At 40.1% G+C, this 20,783-nt stretch overlaps 1 protein-coding gene across 2 annotated transcripts; it reads left to right on the plus strand.

The window, feature by feature from the left end:
• Positions 1–1,844: 1,844 nt before the first annotated feature.
• CDO1 (cysteine dioxygenase type 1) lies at positions 1,845–18,318 on the plus strand. 2 transcript variants are annotated; one of them, XM_069087853.1, is made up of 5 exons: positions 1,845–2,301; positions 6,883–6,960; positions 11,259–11,413; positions 15,717–15,886; positions 17,459–18,318. In XM_069087853.1, exons 1-5 carry the CDS (start codon positions 2,132–2,134, stop codon positions 17,486–17,488), a joined length of 603 nt encoding a protein of 200 aa, XP_068943954.1. In that variant the 5' UTR covers positions 1,845–2,131; the 3' UTR covers positions 17,489–18,318. The 2 variants fall into 2 exon arrangements, with proteins under 2 accessions (XP_068943954.1, XP_068943955.1); XM_069087854.1 differs by lacking the exon at positions 1,845–2,301 and adding an exon at positions 4,294–4,386.
• The last annotated feature ends 2,465 nt before the right edge of the window (positions 18,319–20,783 follow it).

Genomic DNA, 20,783 nt, shown 5'->3' on the forward strand with positions numbered 1-20,783 from the left:
ATCATACTATCAAAGGTAAAGGACCTTCTTCCTGTTATTTAGATAAAATTAAATGTATGGGAACAATGTACTTTGTAGGGGCTGGTGAGTATAAGGAAGTTTCTTTTTCAGAACAAAATGCATTAATATTTTTAACTGATTATGATCCTACATTCTAAAAAATATGTGTTATAAGATTCAGGAGCCATTCTCTAATAAAGGAAGAATTAAGGAAATGATAAATATTTTAATGGTATTTTATTTATTATAATAACATGTAAAAATAACTTTCAACATTCACTTTTATAAGATTTTGAATTCCAAAATTTATCCTCCCTTCCCAAGACAGCAAGCAATCTTAAAAAGGCTATACATGTACAATGATATTAAACATAAGGAGATAATAAATCTTAACAAATCTCTAGTGCCCATTATTCTTTGTGTCAGAAAGAATGCCCTTCTCCTTTGTGTCAAAAAGAACTTCTAATTAAATTTCATTCACCACTCATATTTTCTTTATGCTTAATGGTAATTACCTTGATAGGTATTCTGTGAAATATCTCTAAAATAAAACTGCACTTCTTCATCATCTTTGTCACCAGAAAGCTTTTTTAATTCAGGTGCCAAACTTAAAAGTTTCTTTTTTTCATCTGAAATATTTTGAGGCATCTGCTTAAATAGTACCCTATAAATTATTGCTAAAATGCTAGGAAACAAGAAAGCATGTAATAGTAACTAATTGATCCAATGTTCTGTTTATTTTATTAAATGACATCATTTCTTAGATAATATTCAGTTTGAGGAGACAACTTTGCTGTAGTGAATTGTGCTAGATTTGAAATGGAAAAGAACTGGGTTTGAGTTTTCACTCGCCACTAATTAAGTGTGTGATCTTGGACTCATCATTTAATATCTCTAAGCCTCAGATATAAAGTACTAGACATGGTTATTGTAAAGAAAGTATTTTGTAAACCGTAAAATGCTTATGTAAATGTGCGTTATCATTCATTTTAAAACGCTAATCAGGGGCGGCTAGGTGAATAGAGCACCGGCCCTGCAGTCAGGAGGACCGGAGTTCAAATGTGGCCTCAGACACTTAAAACTTTTTAGCAGGGTGACCTTGGGCAAGTCACTTAACCCCAATTGCCCCGCCTTCCCCCCTCCAAAAAAGGAAAAAAAAAAGGCCCCCCAAAATAAAACATTAATCAAAGTGGGCAATCTAAAAGAGTATATTTTAATACATGTTTCTCCATTCAGATTCTGCTGGCCCTGGTTTCTTCTTTTGTTAAAAAAAGAAGTATAGAAGTATTCATTAGATATTTGTATATTTAAACTTTTTCTTATTTAGAGAACAAGAGTCGATTCACATTTTCCTCCGAAATGTGCGTTAAGCTACCACATGTCTTAATTGAGAACCAATTCGACCCCAGAGGAGGGGGAATTTAAGAGAAATAATCAGCTTTTAGTGTTTTCGAGACAGTGTCCTCCACGAGGCTCCTCAGACCCACTTGAGACCCGGCTTTGAGGGTGTGTTGGGGGCAGAGCGGGGCAGCCCAAAGGTGGAGGGCAGAGAAGGGGGATGGGATGCAGGGTTAGGAAACAGATGCTTAAAAATCATCCTAGCAAAATGGAGGAGGGACAGAGTAATAACACCTAATTTAAAAAACAAAAAACCCAACAATCTGCCCCCCCCCGGATGGAGGGCCACTCTTGGGAGGGTCCTCGATAAACTCGGGAGCCCGCCGCTGACTGTCCCATCTCCCCAAACATCCCTCCTCCTCCTCCTTTGCACCCCCCGTGGGCGGTTGGTACATCCCACTGTAACACCCGGAGCTTTAAAGGGGAGCGCGAGGCTGGAAGCCTCCGAGTCGGTCTGCCAAGGGAGGGTCGTTCATTTTCTGGGCTTGTAATCGAACCCTCTGCCCTGATCATCGACCCTGCGCTTCGGGCTTTCGGGTGCAGTGTTTTTCCACTGTTCTTTGGTTTGGGTTTATTGTTTGCTTGCTTCCTTACTGGCTGGACCGGGGGAGGGGGCGTTTCGGGTCCTGCCCCTCCCCCACGCCGGCTCTCGTCCTTCACCTCCTGGCTGGCCGCAGGCTGGGCTGGCTGCTGAAGGAGACCAAGCGCACTAGCCGGCGGGCGGAGGGACAGGATGGAGCACACCGAGGTTCTGAAGCCGCGCACCTTGGAAGAGCTGATCCGGATCCTGCGCGAGATCTTCTCCGGGGACAGCATCAACGCCGAAGAGGTGCAGTCTATCATGGAAGCTTATGAGAGCAACCCCACGGAGTGGGCAGCCTACGCGAAATTCGACCAGTACAGGTGAGCGTCGGGCAAGCGCCGCTTCCTGCTGCTTGCCCAGTGCCCCAGCCTGGGCTGCTGCCTGCTGGCCTCACGGGGCTCTTACTGGGGAGGGAAAGGGGGCCGGTGGCTTCTGGCCCTTCCCCAGCGCCCGAGACCCCGCTGGAGATCCAGGACTGTTTGGGGAGACGGGGCCCCACGGTCTCCATCGCCTGCGTTTAGTGCAGCGCAGTGCGTTTGGATTTCGGCTGTTTGCAAACAATATGGTCCCAAGCTGTCAGTCTGGCCGGGAATGTAGAGACCGTGCACTTGAAATTCGTCTGATGTCTGGACAGATGACAGATAGAGAGACTTGGGGCCGGGGATGAAGTGATTTGCCCGAGATTAGATTGATAGTAAATGAGGCAGGCATTAGGAACCCAGGTCTTGTAAGGAGGAAAGGTTTCTGACTCCCTCCCGTGACTTTGGTTACAGAGGGATGGGAGAAAACGTATCCCGGGTTGTTTGGAGGGGGTGGGGGTGTCGGGGGTCCCTTCCGCTATCCCATTACAGTTTTCTGCCCTGTGCCAAAGCCCAGGCTCCTGTTCCGTTTCCTTCAGCTACTTTGGGAGCTATAAGCCGTGCCTCTGCTCCTTAGGGCAGCACTATACTTCACCTCCAAAGTCTGGGATGAAAGTTCTCTGCCAACTTTCCAGGCTGCTCAAAACGCACTTTTGTGGACTTGGGCTTGGCACGTAGCTCTTCTCTGGGGCGGGACCACTGAGGAGGGCCGCTAGACGGCTCCAGAAACTTCTTAGATCATTCCCCTTTAGACTTCTACAAACATGTACCACACTTGCATGATTATCCAGACTATCAGAACAGCACACACCCCTCCCTCCCTTTTACCCTGGATCCTCTCCATCTCTCTGTCTCTCTTTCTCTCTCTCCCTCTCCCTCCCTCCTCCCCCCTTTCTGTTTATTGATGATGTTTTCCCTTTTCCCCCCATAAGTCTTGCTTCCCATTGATTTTCTCTCTTCCACCCTCACCACCACCACCACCACCCCTTGTAACAAGTAAATAAAACAAAGAAATAAAGTGGTTTTCATGGATAGAGGATTGGGCTTGCAGTCATACCTGAATTCAAATTCCAACTGGGATACTTTGCTATCTCTGTTACTCTGGGAAAGTCATTCAAGCTCTCTGTGCCTCAGTTCCCTGTGTTTGTAAAATGAGGCAGTTATACTTTGGATGACTTTTAAGGGCCTTTCCAGCAGAACCAGGGAAGACTGATCAATGCATTGTCCATGCCTAGAAATGTAAGCTTCCTCTGCACCCATCATCCACCACTTCTCCCTGCATCAACCCAGTACTACCCTCACTGTCAGTCCTCTGAAATCCTGGTTAGGCACTGCATTGATTGGCATTCTGAAGTCTTTCAGTGTTCTCTACCTTTTTGCAATTGTGGTCATGAATTTGGATAAGCCTTCCCAAATTATTCTGATTTCTTCAGATTCGTTTTTCTTATTGCATAATACTCTTACGCTGTATTCAGATGCCCCAGTTTGTCCCGCTGTCCCACAATCAGTGGACAATGAATGGCTTTCTCCCATCCCACAGCCTAGGTCCTCCCTTTGTTTCATGCTTACTCCAACTTCTCGGTCCAGACCCTGTTCACAGTCAGTTCTTATTGTTTCATTCATTCAGAAACTGTTTGACCTAGGCTAGGCACTGGAGCCTAAGGGAGTGGTTCTGCACTCCCATTTCCATGAAAAAAGTACTGCTCTAAATGTCTTTAGTGAGTATATGTCTGGTGGTGCTATTGCTGGGTCTAAGGGTTATCTTTATTTTTCTAATACGGTTTTCTCAAGTACCTCTTGTTTTATGGAAGCAGTGAATAGCTTAGAAAGCAGCCTCTGGATTCCTAAAAGGTGCCTTTTCTTTCCTTCCCTTGGGCTCTTAGCAGAACCTGGAGGGTGGGACTGAAGCAACCAATCCAGCAGTCCTAGAGACTGACACTCCCAGACTAGCCAAATCTGCCACATTGTATATAGTCAGTGAGCTGCCCAATGTCTGCCTCTTAGACAATGAATGAGAGGGAAGGAATGAGGTGTTGCTGGTGAAAGGTAGGTACAATGGATGAAGATCTCAGGTTGCTATTTTGGAACGTTGGCATAGAAAATTTTCCATTCAGAAGCTCCTTTTTTTTTTTCTTTTGGTGGAGGGCAGGGAAGGGTCTGAATCCACTGGCAAATTCACTGATCCATGTCAGAGTTCTCTTTCAGTTTTATATATAAACAGCCATCACTCTCCTGTGAACTTGTACAAATGTGTATAGAGTAATCTAGTATGATTTCCATCTCCTCCCCACATACACACACACACACACACACACACACACACACACACCAGTGAAATGTAAGTGGCTTAAGGTCAGAGACTATTTCATTTTCTGTCTTTGTATCCCTAGTCCCTAACAGCTCAGGGCTCTTAATAGGCATTCAATGAATACTCTTATTGAAATGACACCTTAAAGTTACCCCCAGGACCTGCCTTACAGGCACAAGTATATTGTGTTAGCACTCAGATGTGAACCAGGAGTATTTGCATATCACTTCTTGATAGTCTTCTGATTTTCCTTGTTATATTTCCTTAATCTGGAGTTTGTGTTTACATCACTAAAAACAGATCATTACTTAGTGCAACTGGTGGAAAGATGAAATAGACTAGTGATTGTCAGCCCTCAAGATCATGTGAATGCCCCCAGTGCTTAACTTGGCATAAGTAACCATCAATCATTAATGGTTCATCTGGAGTCTTCTGCTTTGCTGGGGAAGGGCAAGTACTTTGACCTCTCCAGATCTCAGTTTTCCTCATCTGTACAATGAGGAGGTTGAAGCATATGGCCCCTAAGGTCCCTTCTGGTTCTAAATTGAATCCATTGATTCTAGGGAATGGCTGCTTAAGAGTTCTGGTAAGGGAATTCTGGTCTGGGTGTCTTGTACTGGGAAGGGTTCCACAGTAGCAAGTTCCTGCCCTGAAGGTATTTACTCCCCAGTAGAGGAGAGTAAGCTAACCTCTGGGAAACAATTAGAACTTGAGATCATATAATTAAAGCTAGGCTGTAATTAAGGCCACAGGCAGGGAATTAAGACTGCATAGAGCTTTTGTTCATATTATTTCCCTCGATCCCCACAACTACCTGAGTTAGGGAAAGTTCTGTTAACCTGAGCTTCAGTGAAAATAGATATTTGCACACAGTGCTAGGCGCGAACAATGTCTTCCAGCTTTTGGTTCAATGACACTTCTACTTTAATACTGTCTAAATGTTACAGCAGACACCCCAAATAAACAGGAGGATGGGAGGGTGGGCAGGGAAATGGGTCATTGTGCATCATTTTGACAATGTTAAGTGTTAAATGCTTTATTTTTTAATCTGTTTCAATGATACCATACATAGCCCCATATAATGTGATTTAGGAGCGCTAACACCATTTATAAAGGGTATTTATGAAGCAACTCATCCATAGCACATGTGTAAATCATGTCAAATAGCTTCCTTGGAGACTTCATTATTTTTGTCCATATACTTAAAAGGACATTGGCAAATAGATGTCTATAAGCAAAATATAGAAAAGCATTGCAAAGGGTCACTTTCTTTAGAATTTATCGATTTTTGTAATAAAACTTTGCTGAATTAGAATTTTATAAACAACTCCTCTTGGGGCAATAGAAATTTTTAGAACTTGAGGAGGGTGTGTGTGTGTTACATTTTAATTTATTGTAAGGCTAAACTATTATTTGAACCTCTCACTTCCATGACAAATTCTGCCCATATTTTAACTATTTTCCCACCCCACCCCCCAACTTGTATCAGTTCTGCTAAACAAACAAACATACACAACAACTTTGATTACAGGCACTTAGTTTTGTTAGGATTACTATGGATAATTCTACAAAATTAAATACTAAAACAGCTTTTCATTGATATATTGTTTCTTAAATCCTTATTTAGCTACAGAGAACAATTGCAGTACTTTTGTTTGGAACAGCAAAGAACTTTCCAAATTGATATTCTGTAGAAATAGCTTTGCTCTGTTCTTTATCTGGTCAAAGAGATGCTGGAATTTCCTTCCCCTTTCATTGCCTTTTCCTTAAAGTACAGCTAAATGCTGGGGGGGATTCAGTAACTCAGAGAAAGTTCTTAAACATCTAAGAATGAGATGTAAATAATTTTTTTTCTGTGCTACAACTGTACCATATTAGAAATAAAAACTAACCAATTTTTACTTAAAATATTAAAATTATCTAACTATAGGAGTGATGGGGGTGGGGGAAAGGAGAGGAAGAGAAGAGATTGATTTTGTGTCACAAGGTTAACATGTTATAAGCACTCTGAACTTGGGGTCAAGGGACAGCTTCATGTCCCTAATATGACATTTATCAGCTATGTGACCTTAAACAAATGAGTTAACCTCTCTCAGCTTCAGATACCTAATTTGAGAAATTGAAGTGATTGTCTTAAATCCCTAAAGTTTCCTTGTAGTTCTGGGGTTTGGTATTTTATTTCTGGTGCTTCTTCAAGTAAAGTATATTTAAACTTCTGACATTTGTTTTCTTAGGTACACAAGAAATCTTGTGGATCAAGGAAATGGAAAGTTTAATCTGATGATTCTGTGTTGGGGTGAAGGCCATGGCAGGTAATAAATCCACAAAAGCTTATTAAGCACATTTTTGATGCAAGGCACTGAGCTGGGCAAACTTGAAGCTTTGGGTTTCTCTCCCTCTTTTCCTCCCTCCCCCTCCAAGCTTCATTTTCAATCTAACTCATTTCCAAATATACCCCCCCCAACCCTACTTATTAAAACCATCCTTCCTAACAAAGATTTTGGAAGAAATAGGAAAGATACGTTAGATCAACAGAACTGATAGGGTTTTTAACTTCCAAAATTTCCTGAAATTATCTCTTTTGTAATTTCTTACATTACAAACATTTCATTATATTCATGATCACAACTGGGTCAGCCATTCCCCAGCTCATAGGTAGTTTGTAAATTTCTATACCTTTTCTCTCTCCTTTTTCCTTTTTTGTAAGCACTTAATAAATAAATACTTATTGACTATTCCCTCCCTGGGATTATCTTCCCCCTTAACCATGCTTCCTCCCTACTTGCTTCCCTGTTGAATTTGGTGAATTGCTAGACCTAATTGTGTATGTATGTGTGTGTGTCTGTGAGTATGTCTATGTGGCTGTGTGTGTGTCTGTGTGTATGTCTATGTGTCTGTGTGTTCCCTCCTTTGGTCCAGATAAGAGTAAAGTCCATCTGATGCCCACCCCTTGTTCTGTGTCTGTAGGTGATTCTTTTCATGTACCTCAACTATGAGAAAAATGAAGTTCTATTCCCCTCCCTTCGTTTTTTCCACATCAGTACAGTCCTTCTTTTACCTTCCCTTTTCCTTCCCCTCTTCAGACACTCAGAACAGAATTAAACCCACCACCACCCAACTGCTTTGCTTACTAATTACTTATTTAATTTTCTCAATACTCTTTGAAGACAGGTTCTGAAGGGACATTTGTTTCTTCTCTCCTGTTAGAATGTTTATTCTACATCATTATGTAGCCTTCCAAATGCTTGAATATATTTTCCTTTCTTGGTTTCTTTTAACTCTTGTGTTTACAATTTTAAGTTCCTATCTAGCTCTGATCTTAGAATTAGGAATTCTTCAAAGTCCTCTTTTCCATTAGAGGCCCATTTTTCTATTAGAATTGTACTCAGATTTGTTGACTAAGTTATTCTTGATTGTAAGCCTATATCTTTTTTTTTTTTCTTGGAGACTTGGTTTCCAAGATCTCCATTTTATGGTGGAAGCTGCCAAGTCTTGTGTGATCCGTGGTTCCGTGGTACTTGAATCTTTTTTCTGGGTACTTGCAATAATTTTTTCTTTGACCTAAATGCTCTGAATTTTGACTCTGACATTCCTGAGACATTTTTTTTCCCTATGGGAGTTTCAGGAGGTGATTGGTGGATTCTTTCTATTTTTATTTTGTCCTCTGATTCTAATAGATCTAGATAGTTTTCATTTCTTAATTCTTGAAATACAGTTTTCAGAATTTTTTAAAAAATCATTATTTTTTTTCAGGAGTCTATTGATTATTTTCCCTTAACTTCTTCTCCAGGTCAGTTTTTTTAGTAGCATAGTACCTTATATTTTCATTTATACCTATTTATCTTTCATTTACACCTAGTTTTTTTTCAGTATTTTAATTTCATTTTAATATTTATTGTTGTCTTATTTATGTTCTTATGTCTATTTTAATTTTCAGTTAGTCCATTGCTTGCAATAGGTTTCATGCTTTCTATGTTAAGTTATTCATTCTCCTTCCAATTCTTTCTTCCAGAGTTTTTATTTGATTTTAAAATCTCATTTCATTTTTTCTAAGTATTCATGTAGTACTTGTGAGAAATCCATCCTTTTCCTTAGAGCATTGGTGTGTAATTGTTAAGATGTTTCTCTCTCCTTCTAGGTTGGATTTTTTTCTTTTTGTATCTACAGTGATTTTTTTCTTCAGTTTACTCATATCTCCCAGCCTTAGTTCTTAAATCAGGCCTTTGTTCCAGGACCAGGCTCCACATTCTGCTTCGCTCTTGGATGAGGTCGTTGGCCTTGCTTGACCTCACCATACATAAGTCACCTAGGTTTCCCAGCTGACCTCCACCTACCAGGACCAGCCTTCTTCCTTTTCCCCACAGGACCCTGAAAAGTCACACCACTAGATCTTTAGACTATCTATGGAATGTCAAGACAGTGCTCTCCTAGACATTTTTCTTATCTAACAACATATGCGATGTCCCATACCCATAGCCCCTTACTTTTGCATTGAAGAGAAGATTAATATGTTTTCTCCTGATCTTCTACAGGACCAAACTCGGTCATTATAATTATGCAGAATTATGTTTTGCTTTTCTGTTTCCTTTTACATTGTTTATCGTCACATGTTTTTCCTGGTTCTATTTACTTCATTCTGTATTATCTCATAGAAGTCTTTCCAAATTTTTCTGAATTATTTGTTTCTTATAGCATAGTAAAATTCCATTAAATCCACATATTCCAACTTGTTTAGCCATTCCAGTAAAGTGACTTTATGAGTTTTTGGGTTGTATGTCCTAACAAAGGTGCCAAAGCCAAACCTTCTCATAGAAGTCAGCTAGAAAGCTCCAGCATGGCACAGAAATGTGTAAACATAGTAAATGCATTTGCCCATAATATAAGCATCAGCTGACATACTGCTTGTACATCCAGTGTGATAAATGACTTCCTTAACTTGTTGGGTTTTTTTTTTCTGTTTTCTGTAGACTCAATCTTTATATTCAAATTGGTGCTGTTCTAATCTTAGCCTGTTGTAGCTTGGGTTTGTGTGCAGGTCACATACAAACTTAGAAAATCAGATAAAAGCAAGGGGGAAAAAACCTATCATAACTCATATATCTTCTCTGTTTCCAGTTAGTTGTCTCTTTCCTTTTTCTATTATGTTGTATGTTAAATATTAAGACATTTTGAGGGAGATAATGGCATCATAGATAGCCAGGCTAGTCTTTGAGTCAGGAAAACCCAAGTTTACCATTCACCTTTGATACATCCTGACTGCATGACCCTTAATCAGAAGAAACCGTTCTTTTTTCCTTTATAAATGGAACTACATTTCATACTAGAGAATCAAAACTTTCATAGAATTACATGGAATATTTAGCGACAGAGTGTCTTACATATCATCTGGCCCAACCCCCTTCACCTTTTAGATAAGTAAACAGATTCAGAAAAGTTTGCCAGTGATCATGCTGCAGGACAGTAACCCAGAATGTCTCTACATCAGTCTAGAACCCAGGTCCCCCAATTCCCAATCCAGTGTTGCTTCTGCTGGACAAAAACTGCTTCCCCCTGCTCCAGCTTAAATAAAGGTTTGAATTGGATGTTTTTTGTGGAAACAACCCAAAACAAGACTTATAAAGTCTGACAAGCTAATTAACGTTTTACCCCAGAAATGAGTAGCAAGAGTATAATTAGTGACTTTGCTAATCATTCTTTTCTTCTGTGTATGACCTTTCTGTATGAGGGCATAGCAAACTGTTCCTATTTTATTAAAAAGGAACTTCCCTTTAAGTACATTTCAAAATTTCTTAATCTTTTGGGGAATAGTGAAGATGTATATAACTTAAAGCTAGCCTGAACTTAGTGCTTTCACTTGGGAGGAGAAAAGTGAATGTCTTAAATCATATAGAAAGATCTATTCTAGTTTCATCTTGCCTAATAAATGCATTTAACTTATGGAGAGGGGACTTGTGCCCCTCTGCATTCTTAACCTTGGTGAGACCCCAGTAGGGTCTCACTGCAGGAAATGACCTTGCCTCTACCAGGCATGGGGAACCTGCAGCCTTAAGGCCATGTGTGACCCACTAGGTCCTTAAGTGTAGTACAGGTTCCCCACCTCTGCAAGCCCACAGGTCTGTTACTGTATACATCTAATTACTTCTTTGAAAAGTTAGTTTCAGCAGTCTCGAAATATTTCTCATATTCAACTTTAGTTTTTCTCTCATCAAGTAAATTGGGAAGCTCTCTGTCTCAATTCTCTAAAGCTAGTTGATATTGCTGTTTAGCCTGGGTTTGCATCTAAGATAAGCCTATTCCCAACTCCCCAGTCCCTCTTTTGCTGATCTTTATGGTATAGTGTCATGCACGCTTAATCTAATCTGAATAATGTTGGCTAAGTCACATGAAAATATAAAAACAATGTAAAAATCAAGACAATGTAGCTTCACAGGGAATTGGTTTGTTGTAGACTATGCTCTGAAAAAGAATTTTTGCTCTTCTAACCTGTAGCCACCTCGAATTCCAACTCTGTATTCCAATTCTGTAGCCACCCTTGTTTCCTGTTATAATACTTCTGTGTACCAGGCAATCCCCTGAGTTTAGCTGTCATTCTCTCTGTGTGTATATATAGCAGTATCCATGATCATACAGACTCCCACTGCTTTCTGAAGATGCTGCAAGGAAACCTTAAGGAGACCCTCTTTGCATGGCCCGATAAGAAATCCAATGAGATGACGAAGAAATCTGAAAGAATCTTGAGGGAAAACCAGTGTGCCTACATCAATGGTAAAACCACTTACTTGCTTTCCTACTAGCCCTTTACTCAGGGCATTCTCTAGAATAACCTCGAGACACTATCACCACATCTATCATGAAGGTGATTTAGACAGATACTGCATTGGCTTCTCTGGGATTCTAGCCGCTTAGAAAACGACTTAAAATAATCTTAGAGAAATTGTCTGTGAATTCTAGTGTGTCTGTTATGGCAGGAATGGTGTCTGCTTTACATAGGCAAAGCGAATTTTCCTTGAAAAGAAGGCTGTTAGGGGCGGCCAGGTGGCTCAGCGAGTAAGAGCACCAGTTCCAGTGTCGGGATGACCTGGATCAAATCTGGGCTCAGATACTCAGCACCACACCCAGAAACAACTGGCCGGGTAACCTTGAGCAAGTTACTTAACCCCGATTGCTTTAAAAAAAAAAAAAGAAAGAAAAAAAAAAGAAAAGAAGGCTGTTCTTGGAATAATGTTTTGCAATTTTGGCTTAGTTTCCTTGATGCCTGAGGGGGGAAAAAGCCCAGCCCATGGAGAGTTGGTGCTCCTGCGGTTTGGCAGAAAGCCCACTGCCGCGAAGATGCAAGATTCCCACTTTTAAAGAAAACCTACTTCTTTTTCCAGCTACAGCTACTTGAAGATACTATGCTGTATTTTGAGGGGATTTAAGTTGTTTTCAAGGGGCAGCTAGGTGGTGCAGTGGATAGAAAGGTGGGCCTAAAGACAGAAGACTCTTCTTCCTGAGTTGAAATTTGTCCTCAGACACTAGTAGTGTGACCCTTGACAAGTCACTTAACCCTGTTTGCCTCAGTTTCCTCATCTGTCAAATGATCTGGAAAAGGAAATGGCAAACCACTTCGGTATCTTTGTCAAGAAAACCCCAAATGGGGTCATGAAGAATCAGATACAACTAAATAACAGCAACAAAAGATATTTTCAAGTGTGATTTTGATGATGTGGTATTTTTGCCTCATGCACTGACTTTAGAAGCTAACCCCTGAATAAGATGCAATTTCTATTGTACATTCTAAATGCAGAGCATTATGGGAGATGCAAAGAAATATGATAGAAGTTGTTCTGAAGCAATTTATAATCTAGTAGGGGAGATGGAGCTTATGTACTACCTTATGTTAGTGATTATTGAATAAGTCTATACCACAGCAGGCTGAATATTGACTTAAAAAACCATAAATTAACATAATCTATGTAGTATTGTATTTTTATTTTGTTAAGCGTTTCCCAATTGCTTTTTAATCTGTTTTGTGACATGCCTGGCTTATACTACAAACAAGTTGAGAATGTGGAGAGATCACTTTCAGCTGAGTTGATCAGATGAAGACAGGAGGGGAGGACATTTCAGGCAGAGGGAATGGCAGGAGCAAAGCTATAGAGTTAGGCACCCACAGATTTGTTCAACCAAACTGGTTCACCTGCCGTTCATGGAGTGGAAGGTTTTTGAGGACGTTAAGTACACTGGAGTCAGATTGTGGAGGACCTTGAATTCTAGGCCAAAGAATTTGGACTTTCTTTAATAGATGATGGAAAGTGGAGGTTTTTTCAGTTTTGGTTTTGAGCAAAGCAGCCATATGATTAGACTGTCTTATACATTGCTTCCCAAAATGCTGAATTGAAATGTTAAGACAACAACATCTTAGGCATAGTAAAAACTGAACCTAGGGTGGTAGGAATGAGATTAGAAAGGACAGGAAGAAATAATTAGTGGCCCAATGGCTAGCATGCTGAACCTGGAATCACAAAGACTATTCTTCCTGAGTTCGAATCTGGCCTCAGCTTCCTAGCTCTGTTGACCCTGGGCAAGTCACTTAACCCTGTTTGCCTCAGTTTCCTCATCTCTAAAATGAGCTGGAGAAGGAAATGCCAAACCACTTGCAAAGCCAAGCACTAGCAGCTTTCCAGAAGAATGCTACTTGAATAGCTTTTAATGTTCTGATTACACAGTATAGTGAACACTATTTATTCCATAACAAAGCAGAGCAAAACATTCACAGTAAATCAAATTACAACATTCACAATGTTGCAACTTATCACAGAAAATCAAAATATAGCATTCACAACAACTTATCACAGAAAATGGCCACATAGTTTTCACCACAGTGGTCACAAAGTTTTGAAGAACAATCATTTAGTAACTCAGTCATTCAATCATCTCAACCATTCAATCATCCTTAAGGAGATTTGCTTCCTAAGGGACACAAAGTACAGTAGTCAAAGTTCTCCACTCATGGGGCACACTAAGTTAACTCAATCAGTCACTGATTCACTATTCAATCATCAGAAAATACACAAGCCCTCCACTCCTAGGTCACTAGGAAATTACAATTTCTCAGTCAGTACACAGTATCCAAGTGAAGTCTTTCAGCTTAACTTGGGGTGGGCTCTCAGATTCTGTGGGTCCCCTTCCATGGTCCCAGATCCCACCTGGATTCACCAAACTGTTACCTGGGTTCAAGGCAGATAGCTCCTAGGTCCCTGTCCAGGTCTCCGAGTAATTCCTCTTCCATGCTGAATCTCACAGAGTCCAGTCCACCTTAACTCCTTCACAGGCTCTGTTCCTGGGAAGCCAAGGCTCAACAAAGCCACAAACAGCTGCATGAAAAGTACCAGCCTCACAGTCATGCTTCCTCATTCTTTGCCAGCTCTGGCTGGCCCTCGGAAATCCTCAGCAGAAGCTTCAGCAGGCTCCGAGAATCAAAATTACTCCATCCAGGTTTTCAAAATGAAAATCATTCTCTCCAGCCTGGGTGGGGGGCTTTCCTCTTCAGCCTTCCCGGTGGCAGCCTCCACAAAACTTGCTCCAAGAAGATCTGTCTGACCCAGCAGGGAGTTACAAAACGCACACACACACACACACACACACACACACATGCATGCACGCACACGCATGCACGCACACATGCACACGAGGCACGAGTTCCTTCCTGTTTCAGCCAACCCCTTCCTGTTATGTCAGCTACAGCGGTTCATACCTTCTGTTTCTTAAACAGAGGCTTGATGAATTACTAATCACTAAGTACCCCTCAGCTCCTCTCAAGCTTAGCAATACAAAAGGAACTTCAAATTTCATTACTATTACATCACTCTTGTATCTTTGCCAAGAAAACCCCAAATGGGATCACAAAGAGTCAAACATAACCAAAAATTACTCAACAACAACAAAACATTATAGTGAGATAGAATCAGCAATAGACTTTGGCAACTGTCAGAATGTGGGGGGGGAAAGAGGAGTCAGAAATAAGGCTGTGCTGTGGAATGATGGCAGAACTGCCTTGGGCTGCTTCTCCACAGGGGCCAGTGACTTATCTTCTACTACTTTTACTTTGACTGTTTTCCTAAGATGTTAGCAAGCTCTCAAGCGACAGTTATAATTATGTCCAAGTTGGTGCTTGTTGAAGGAGTATTTCTCAAAGGTGTTAAAGTTAGCGTGAGCTCCACAGCAATGGCCATTCTAATTCTTCTGAATGTCTTCCCAACTTCTGTCACCAGCTTGTGTTTTTAATATTTTTTTGGAGATGGGAAGAAGGCATAATATAACATGATAAAAGCTATTTTTCATTAGTGCCAAAGAGCAGATTGATACTTGGACTAAATAGACTGCATATTGCCTCATTTGGCTGTCGTTTGATAGCTTTTGATACAATAAGATAAAAACACAACTGTGGCAGATGCTAAGCAGTTGGATTTTAAAACCAAAGACAGATCACGGTGGTAGCCATTTCTTTGTGTATATCAGGGTAAAAAATACTGTTCATTGGCCTATAAAAAAAAATTTTTTTTTGGAGCAGGGAAGGTAGGGCAATTGGAGTTAAGTGACTTGCCCAAGGTCACACAGCTAGTTTTTTGGTATTAAGTGTCTGAGGTCGGATATATATTTATGTTACATATTATATATTTACTATAGTTCAAACTCAGGTCCTCCCGACTCCAGGGCCGGTGCTCTATTCACTGTGCCACGTAGCCATGGCATTGGCCTATAAAGTTAATTCTACATGATAACAATAGCAACCAGAATATTGCTCTTCTCCTTACAGAGATATGTATGTATACATGCTCATTTTTAAAGCACCTTCTTAAAGGATAAAAATCACCGTACACCTATTGGGCAAAGACTATATATAACCCTAACTTTAGTTTGGTAATATTTATACCAGATCATTAAGTTAATTGACATTTCCTGTACACTCCTGACTGATTCTCACTTTCATTGACATGTATGTGATTTGAACTTGACTAACATATTTTTTTTTACCTTTAGACCATGACTGGAATGTTCGATTTGTTTGATCTTGTCCCCTCTTTAGATTCTATTGGTCTACACCGGGTGGAGAACACAAGTCATACAGAGCCTGCTGTGAGCCTTCATTTGTATAGTCCGCCCTTTGACACTTGCCATGCCTTTGACCAAAGAACAGGACATAAGAATAAAGTCACAATGACATTTTATAGCAAATTTGGAGCAAGGACTCCATTTGTAAGTATGAAATTGAAGAAATCCTTATTAACCTCTCAGTTTAGTTTCCTTGACCAGTCCTGGGTTGGGGTTCATATGTAATACCAAGTGTTACCAACACATCGTACCTTGGGTTTAAAGGACACTTTACTTTGTTAAGCTTTTGGGAGGGAATTTGGATCTTCTTGAATTAATTGACATTGACTTTATCAGTAAAAGAAAGTTTCCCACTTGTTCCTTTTCTCATGTTTTGGGCAATTCAAGAGCACAGAGAGCTTAGCCATGAGTCTATAGGTGAGAAGAAATTTTTAAAAAATAAATCAATACCATATAATAATAAAAATAATGACCATGATAGCTAGCATTTATATAATGCTTTAGGGTTTGCAAAGGACTTTACAGATATCGTCTCATTTTATCCGCACAACAACCATGGGGAAACTGAGACAAACAGGTTAAGTGACTTGCCCAGGGGCACACAGTTAATAAGTGTCTGAGATCAGATTTGAATTCAAGTCTTTCCAACTCCAGGTCCAATGTTCTTTCTTTTCCATTGCCTGGCTGCCTCAGTATCACCATACTGGTTCCAAAGAAGAACATTCTCCATAATATGTGCCCTTCACATTTGCTCTATGCAGTAGTCAGGAAATCTGACCTAAAGCTTCAAAATCATTAGCGGCAATAATTATTACCGCATGTTCTAGACTTATTGTTTGTATCAGTCAGTTGTTCTTATAAGAGGACATTTTCTAACTTTACAGTGTTGAGGATTCTTGGCAAATAATAATTAGTTCTAAGTCTACAAATTTTTTGTTAGGCTCCTGTTTCTAGGGGAACATCTCTTTGAACTGCCTAGATTAACCACCAGGTTCATCCTTGCCATTGAACTCTTGTCGATCTCGTGACTCTGACCTATGTCTAGAGAAGACTGAATTAGGTTCTTTCAGACCTTCCATAAACAACTTTCACAATGGAAACTTTAAATTGGCCAATTCAGAATTTGAATAGAAGAGTTCATTCAAATCTTCTTAATACCTAGAGAGAGAAGCCCTATCTCTAGACAATGAAGCAGGGAGGTCTAGAAGAATAAGGAATGAGAAACCGACCTGAAATTCTTTATCCACTGAAAATTGCCCAGAATAGAACTACTGTTTAGTCTACTGAAGAATTGACTGATTAGAAATATTTAGGAACAAGACCTACCACCTAGCTTTCTAATGGCAGCCTGCACTAATATGTTATGACAGACCTATGTCTAATTAAATAACTGGTGACTTCTAAGAATAGTTTTTAGTAACTACCGTATATTCTAAGGTAGGAGTGTTATGACTGCTACTTGACATATGAACAAAAATTGCTATAAGACTTAACAGTTGTGTTGAGACTGTCCTTTATTAAGTAGCAAAATTGTGCTGATCTATATCTACACATTACTACAGTCTTAAAGGGATGCTTTCTCTAGTATGTGGTCAATAGTTTAGGAAGAACATTATTGCAGGTTGAAGTTTCTGTCCTCTGTCCCCCAGATAGACTATCTTAAAGAAAAAAAAGCTGAGGATGTTTAGTGAAAGTATCTTTTTTTTTCTTTTCTAGGCAACTTCAGGTTCATTGGAGAACAACTAAAGAGATCCAGTCTCTAGAGTATTTTTCCTTTTTTTTTTCTTTTTTAAAGTATGCTGAAATCTTTAATTGTGGACAAAGAACCACCAATCACGCACTGTTCAATAGTACCTTTGAATAAGATGTTTAGAGATATATTAGGGCAGACTTCTGGCTGCTTGTAGTTACCTTGAATGAATGCTAATGGCAGGAGACTATCTATGTAAACAATGCCAGTTGATACTGAAGAGGAGAAATCCTAAGACCTAATCAGATGCTTGCATCTCTCTCTCTCTCTCTCTCTCTCTCTCTCTCTCTCTCTCTCTCTCTTTCTCTCTCTCTCTCTCTTTCTCTCTCTCTCCTCTCTGTCCTCTCTGTCCTTCTCTCTCTCTCCTCTCTCTCTCTGTCTTTCTGTCTGTCTCTCTGTCTTTGTCTCTCTGTCTGTCTCTGTCTCTTTCTTGTCCTCATGGTTCCCTACTAGGAAAGACAATGAAGTCCTTTTGACAGCTTTTGTCCGTCATAGTTAGCAATAATTAGCAATAAAACCAAGCTTAAGACCTCATAACCCTACCTTTGTTATCCTGGTAATTAAGCATACAGATTTATATTATGTTTTATGTTCTCTGATTTTTCTGGTTTTCCATCTTCACAAATTCCTCTTCTGTGTATAGGTCACTGCGTACAGAGACACTCAAGTCAATTTGCCCTTTGGTTTTGAAATAAATCACAAATAAGTTCACAGCAAAAAGAAATCACAAGTATGTTTTAATGTGACCAAATGCCCATGTAAAATACTTTTTGTATTGCTACCAAAATTGTCAGGTTAACTTGAATAAAACTGAATTTGAACATGATTTGGAATGGCCCTGTGCCTTTCTAGCTACTCCAATGGGGAACCTCATAAACTAGGTTATCTTCTATTTAACACTTATTATTTTAAGCTACACCTTTCTCCCCTTCCCCTAGAATAATTTTCTCTAGTTGGGAGGACAATAAATACACAAAGCTTTTAAATGTTTTCCTAGGTTTCCAGGAATGTCTTTTTAACTATTCCTAGTAAGAGGCTATGTGAAAATCCTCTGAACTCTTTCCATGGGTTTATTGATTACCCAGCACAAATATGCTCTCATCAGTTATACAAGAAAAAGTCAACCTTGGTCTTGTCTTCATGCAAGGCTAAACTTAGAGGGATAGTCCTCTCCCCACACACAAAAAGGCCAAAAAAGATTTTCTCACCCAAAATTCTATACTCAATTTGCTTCCATCATTACATCTAGTAGGGGATTAAATACCTTTGACAAGCCCAAAATTCAACCGGAATTTGTTTACTAGGATTAGAACACTATTAGAAGTTTATTGCTCAATCCTGAAGCAGGGTCCTGCTTACTTTTATATTGTTACTAATTTATACTTGAATAGACCCCAATAAAGACAGTTTTGAACGGCAAGGATTTTTAAGCACCTCATTCCTAAGTGCCAAGTCCAACTACATCCTGAGAAGGGAACCAGTTTAAAAAAAATTGAGTCTCCCTGTTTCTTCACAACTCCCACCCTCTACCTGAAGAAAGTGGGAGTGGCAAATTCAGGGATGGGGGGAGGACAGCCCTCTAGGGGAGTGGGAAAAGTTTAAACAGGAAAGGAGGAATGTACAAGTCACAATTTTAACAACACTTTTTGGTGACTGGTACATAATTTTCCTAGTACTTGATCGGTGGTACTGGATGTTCTTTGGAACTCCAAAATACAAATAGAGAGTTGAGTCAGTCATTCAACAAACAGTTATTAGGTGTTACTTCATGCCAGCATCTGTACTAAGTTCTGGTGATACAGAGAAAGGCAAAAAACAGAAACTATATAGAAAAGTGGAAATTCAGCCCAACATGTTCATCCGGGAATAGGAGGCAAGATACAGATTGCCTCAGAGGAGTTGACTAACTCAAAATATCCCTCAAAATATCATGGTGGCTGCTAGTGTTGTGCATTCCCACCTTGATGTGACTTGAGGTGATCCACTGTACTCTCCCCAACTCAGTGAAGCTAGCTTTACATTTAATTTCATTTGGTTATCTCCATTCAGAGATCGAGCTGTCATATCACTCCTGCTCTCAATACTATATTACCAGCTGCCCAATGGACATCCCTACCTGGATGTCCTTTAGGCATCATGAATGCAACATCTTTAAAATGAAATTTATATTCTCCCAGAAACCTTCTACAAACTTCTATTGAGAATACCACAACCCTTTTAGTCACCTGTGTTTTCAACCTCAAAGTCCTCCTTAACTCTTTCCTGTCCCTCACTCTCATGTCCAATCAGTTGCCACCAACAATAGGGGCGGCTAGGTGGTGCAGTGAATAGAGCACTGGCCCTGGAGTCAGGAGGACCTGAGTTCTTAGACACTTAACACAAAACTGGCTGTGTGACCTGGGCAAGTCACGTAACCCCAATTGCCCCCCAAAAAAGCAAAAAATAATAATGATAATAATAAAAATTCTACCTACAATACCTCTCTCACATCCATTACTTTCTTTTACTCACATAAGCTCCTCTCTCATTCAGGCCTCCATCATCTGTCACCAGGAATATTTCAATAGCCTTCTTATGGGTCACCCTGCCTCCTTTCCCTATTCAACCTCCATCTAACTGTCAAATTGGCATTCCTAAGACACAAATCTGACCATTCCCCTACTTAAAAAATTTTCAGTGACTCCCTATTCCCTCTATGATAAAAAATGAACTTCTCTATTTGGCATTTAAAATCCTTTGTAGTCTGATTCCAGCCTACTTTTCCCAGACTTATTTCACATGCATTCTACATGAGTCAAGTTGGCCTCTTCACTGTTCCCCACAGGGGACTTTCTGTCATCTCCTATCTTTGTGCCTTTGCACAAGTGATCCCACATGTCCAAAATATATTCCCTCCTTTAAAAATTCCTAACTTCCTTAAAACACAATTCAATGCTCTCTACCTCTTAAACTATATTACTTTTCATCTCGAATATTCCCATGGAGAATTGTGTTTGAGGGGCATTTTTACCACCCTTGTCTTTGGTTGGGGGGAGAGGAGGGACTGATTCTTCTTAAGCACCTCAGTCTCAACTGCCTAGGACAGTCTTAGGGTCTGAATTCTTAAGGTTCCCACCTCCCTCACTTCTACTCTTTCATGTCAGTTGGGGAGGGAGGTTCCCCACTGGAAAACCTCTTATTCAAAGATGCCTGTTAGCTGGAAGATAAAGAGATTAGCCCATCAGAGTTTTAGTCTAAGGCAAAGGTCTCTCTCCACATGCCTTCCTTTCTCTAGAAAGTTAGAGAGCTTAA

Source organism: Petaurus breviceps, unplaced genomic scaffold, assembly GCF_028583685.1.
Source record: "Petaurus breviceps papuanus isolate PSGF00001 unplaced genomic scaffold, PetGlider_PUasm1.0 183, whole genome shotgun sequence".
In the NCBI taxonomy this organism is placed as follows: Eukaryota; Metazoa; Chordata; class Mammalia; order Diprotodontia; family Petauridae; genus Petaurus; species Petaurus breviceps.

Coding starts and splice junctions, on each gene's coding strand:
- CDO1 (XM_069087853.1), top strand. CDS start 2,132: ATGGAGCACACCGAGGTTCTGAAGCCGCGCACCTTGGAAGAGCTGATC. Junction 11,414..15,716: donor CCAGTGTGCCTACATCAATG/GTAAAACCACTT, acceptor TCCCCTCTTTAG/ATTCTATTGGTCTACACCGG. Junction 15,887..17,458: donor TTGGAGCAAGGACTCCATTT/GTAAGTATGAAA, acceptor TTTCTTTTCTAG/GCAACTTCAGGTTCATTGGA.